The 2,076-nt window shown below is 52.4% G+C and overlaps 1 protein-coding gene across 1 annotated transcript in view; it reads left to right on the plus strand.

The window, feature by feature from the left end:
- Positions 1-1,774: 1,774 nt before the first annotated feature.
- The window catches only part of IREB2 (iron responsive element binding protein 2), a 77,627-nt gene continuing 77,325 nt past the window's right edge, over positions 1,775-2,076 (plus strand). Inside the window, exon 1 of the mRNA XM_045285694.1 lies at positions 1,775-1,870. Within this exon, the coding sequence (XP_045141629.1) occupies positions 1,852-1,870 (19 nt within the window). The 5' untranslated portion in view covers positions 1,775-1,851. The remainder of the gene's footprint in view (positions 1,871-2,076) is intronic.

Consider the following 2,076-nt stretch of genomic DNA (forward strand, 5'->3'; position numbering starts at 1 on the left):
ACACTTTTAAAAAGAGTTGTATATACATCTTCGCAATCAGTTCTAATGCTCTCTCTTCCTTCCCACATTCATTGGTTGCTCCCAAATTCCCCTCCCCCACCCCACCCCATCCTATTCCTGATAAACCATTGCATCAGTTAATGTCCCTATGCATCCATTCCTTCTGTGCTTCATAAACTGAGAGACCTAACAGAAAAGGAAGAAAGAGAGAGCGAAAAGAAAGAAAAAAGAAAGGAAGAAAGAAAACACCAGGCCAATTTCTACGAGGCTGAAGTCAGACATGGATACCTGGTGGCTTAGTTGTTATTTGTCTGGGCTGCAATCCACAAGGTCAGCATTTCGAAACCATCAGCCTCTCTGTTGGAGAAAACTCAGGCTTTCTATTCCCTTAAACAGTTACAGTCTCAGAAAATCACAAGAGCAGTTCTACCCTGTCCTATAGGGTCCCAATGGGTCTGCATCACTTTGATGGCAGTGAGTTTGATATACCTCCACTCTCCAGTAATCCCTCCTAAGGCACTCTTGCTTCTCTGAGGCGCCTGTGGGATGTGCGCCCCTAGGAGATGAGTTTGGGTTGCATATAGGCTGGGAAACATCAACTAGACTATAACTAAACACCAACTAAAGCCTCGGGAGAGAGAGAGGTGGTCAGGGGAAAAGAGGAGTGAAAGGAGGTGCAGGGTGACAGGCTGGGAACTCCCACTTAATGACTGAGCAGAGAAAGAGGAGCCCACAGAAGTGAAGTACTCAGTTAGGAAAGAAAACTAAAATTACAAAGATGAGCCTGGGCTCATTCATAGAAGCTGATGGCAAAGGGCTTCTCAATAAGGGGGAAGGGAACAAGGGAAGGATTGAGAAATGCGAGATTAACTAGTCATGACTAACCTTAGCCAAAGGCATTTGCGAGGGTAAAGGCCAGATGGAGACAGGAGTGGGAGGGAAAGGTGACTGCAAGGGATTCTTTCAGGAGAGCTGGTTGTAAGTGGGAGTTAAGGTGGACGGATGGAAGACAACCCAGACTTGAGGATCTGAGGTGGAAGAATGGGAGAGATTTCAGTATGATCGGCTGAGGAGCTGATGCAAGGGGCTCAAGTAGAAAGCAAATGTTTTGAGAACAATGATGGCAACAAATGTACAAATGTGCTTGACACAATGGATGGATTGCGATAAGTTGTACGAGCCCCCAATAAAATGTTTTTTGTTTTTTTTTTAAAAAAGATCGGCTTCTGTTGGAAGAGAGTCAGTAGACTGAAACTAAGAGGGGAAAACTCAACCATTCAACTATCAGCAAAGCGCCTGCCGCGTGGCAGATGTCTCTTCAGAGGGCTACACACAGATAATCAAGGCAAGGGAGGAAGGCTCAATCCTCTCGATGGGAAAGGGGGCTCCTTGTTTTTCTGGGAGTTCTGATTCCACGACCTTTCCCGCTCCCGTAGATACCAACAGGTGCCACACGTCCCTAAGTGCCCCAATTGCACAATTAAGGTCACAACGAAGTAATGGACCGTTCAGAGGGCCACGCCTGTAACTACCACGCTACCGCCTCCAGAACCGCCCCTCCGCTCCAGACGCGACTGGGCAACACTTTCACCTTCGGACTAGCTCCTCCCCGACTCTTTCTTTGTCTCTGCGTCGCAAGATCTCGCGCGACCGGGAGGGAAATCCCGCGAGCTCAGAACCAGGGCCGGGGCTGCAGCTCTCGCGGTGTTTGCACGAGCCCGCTTCCTTCCTTCCTCCCCCCCCATCCCAGTCCGTCCGTCTGTCCGCCCGCCTGCCTCCCGCTTCTCCCTGCCGGGCCTCCCCTTCTCTCCCCGCGGCCCCCGCCCCGCAGGGATAGTATGGTCTCCGGCGATGGACGCCCTAAGTGCAGGTTAGTTTCCAGCGTCGGACTTGGGTCTGGCGCCGGGATAGGCGTGCTGTCCAGGCGCCGGGTTCCCGGATTCTCTCGCCTCGAGTCATTCGCCTGGGGCCCTCGGGGTCGTCCTCCCCACGGGGATGCCAGCTGGCCGCCGCGCCGCGAGGGCCCAGCCTCTCTGCCTGGGTCTCGGCTGCTGCTCTCGACCCGCGCCCACCTCC

Source organism: Echinops telfairi, unplaced genomic scaffold (genome assembly GCF_000313985.2).
Source record: "Echinops telfairi isolate 266 unplaced genomic scaffold, ASM31398v2 ScPeMD7_7475;HRSCAF=8513, whole genome shotgun sequence".
NCBI classification, from domain to species: Eukaryota; Metazoa; Chordata; class Mammalia; order Afrosoricida; family Tenrecidae; genus Echinops; species Echinops telfairi.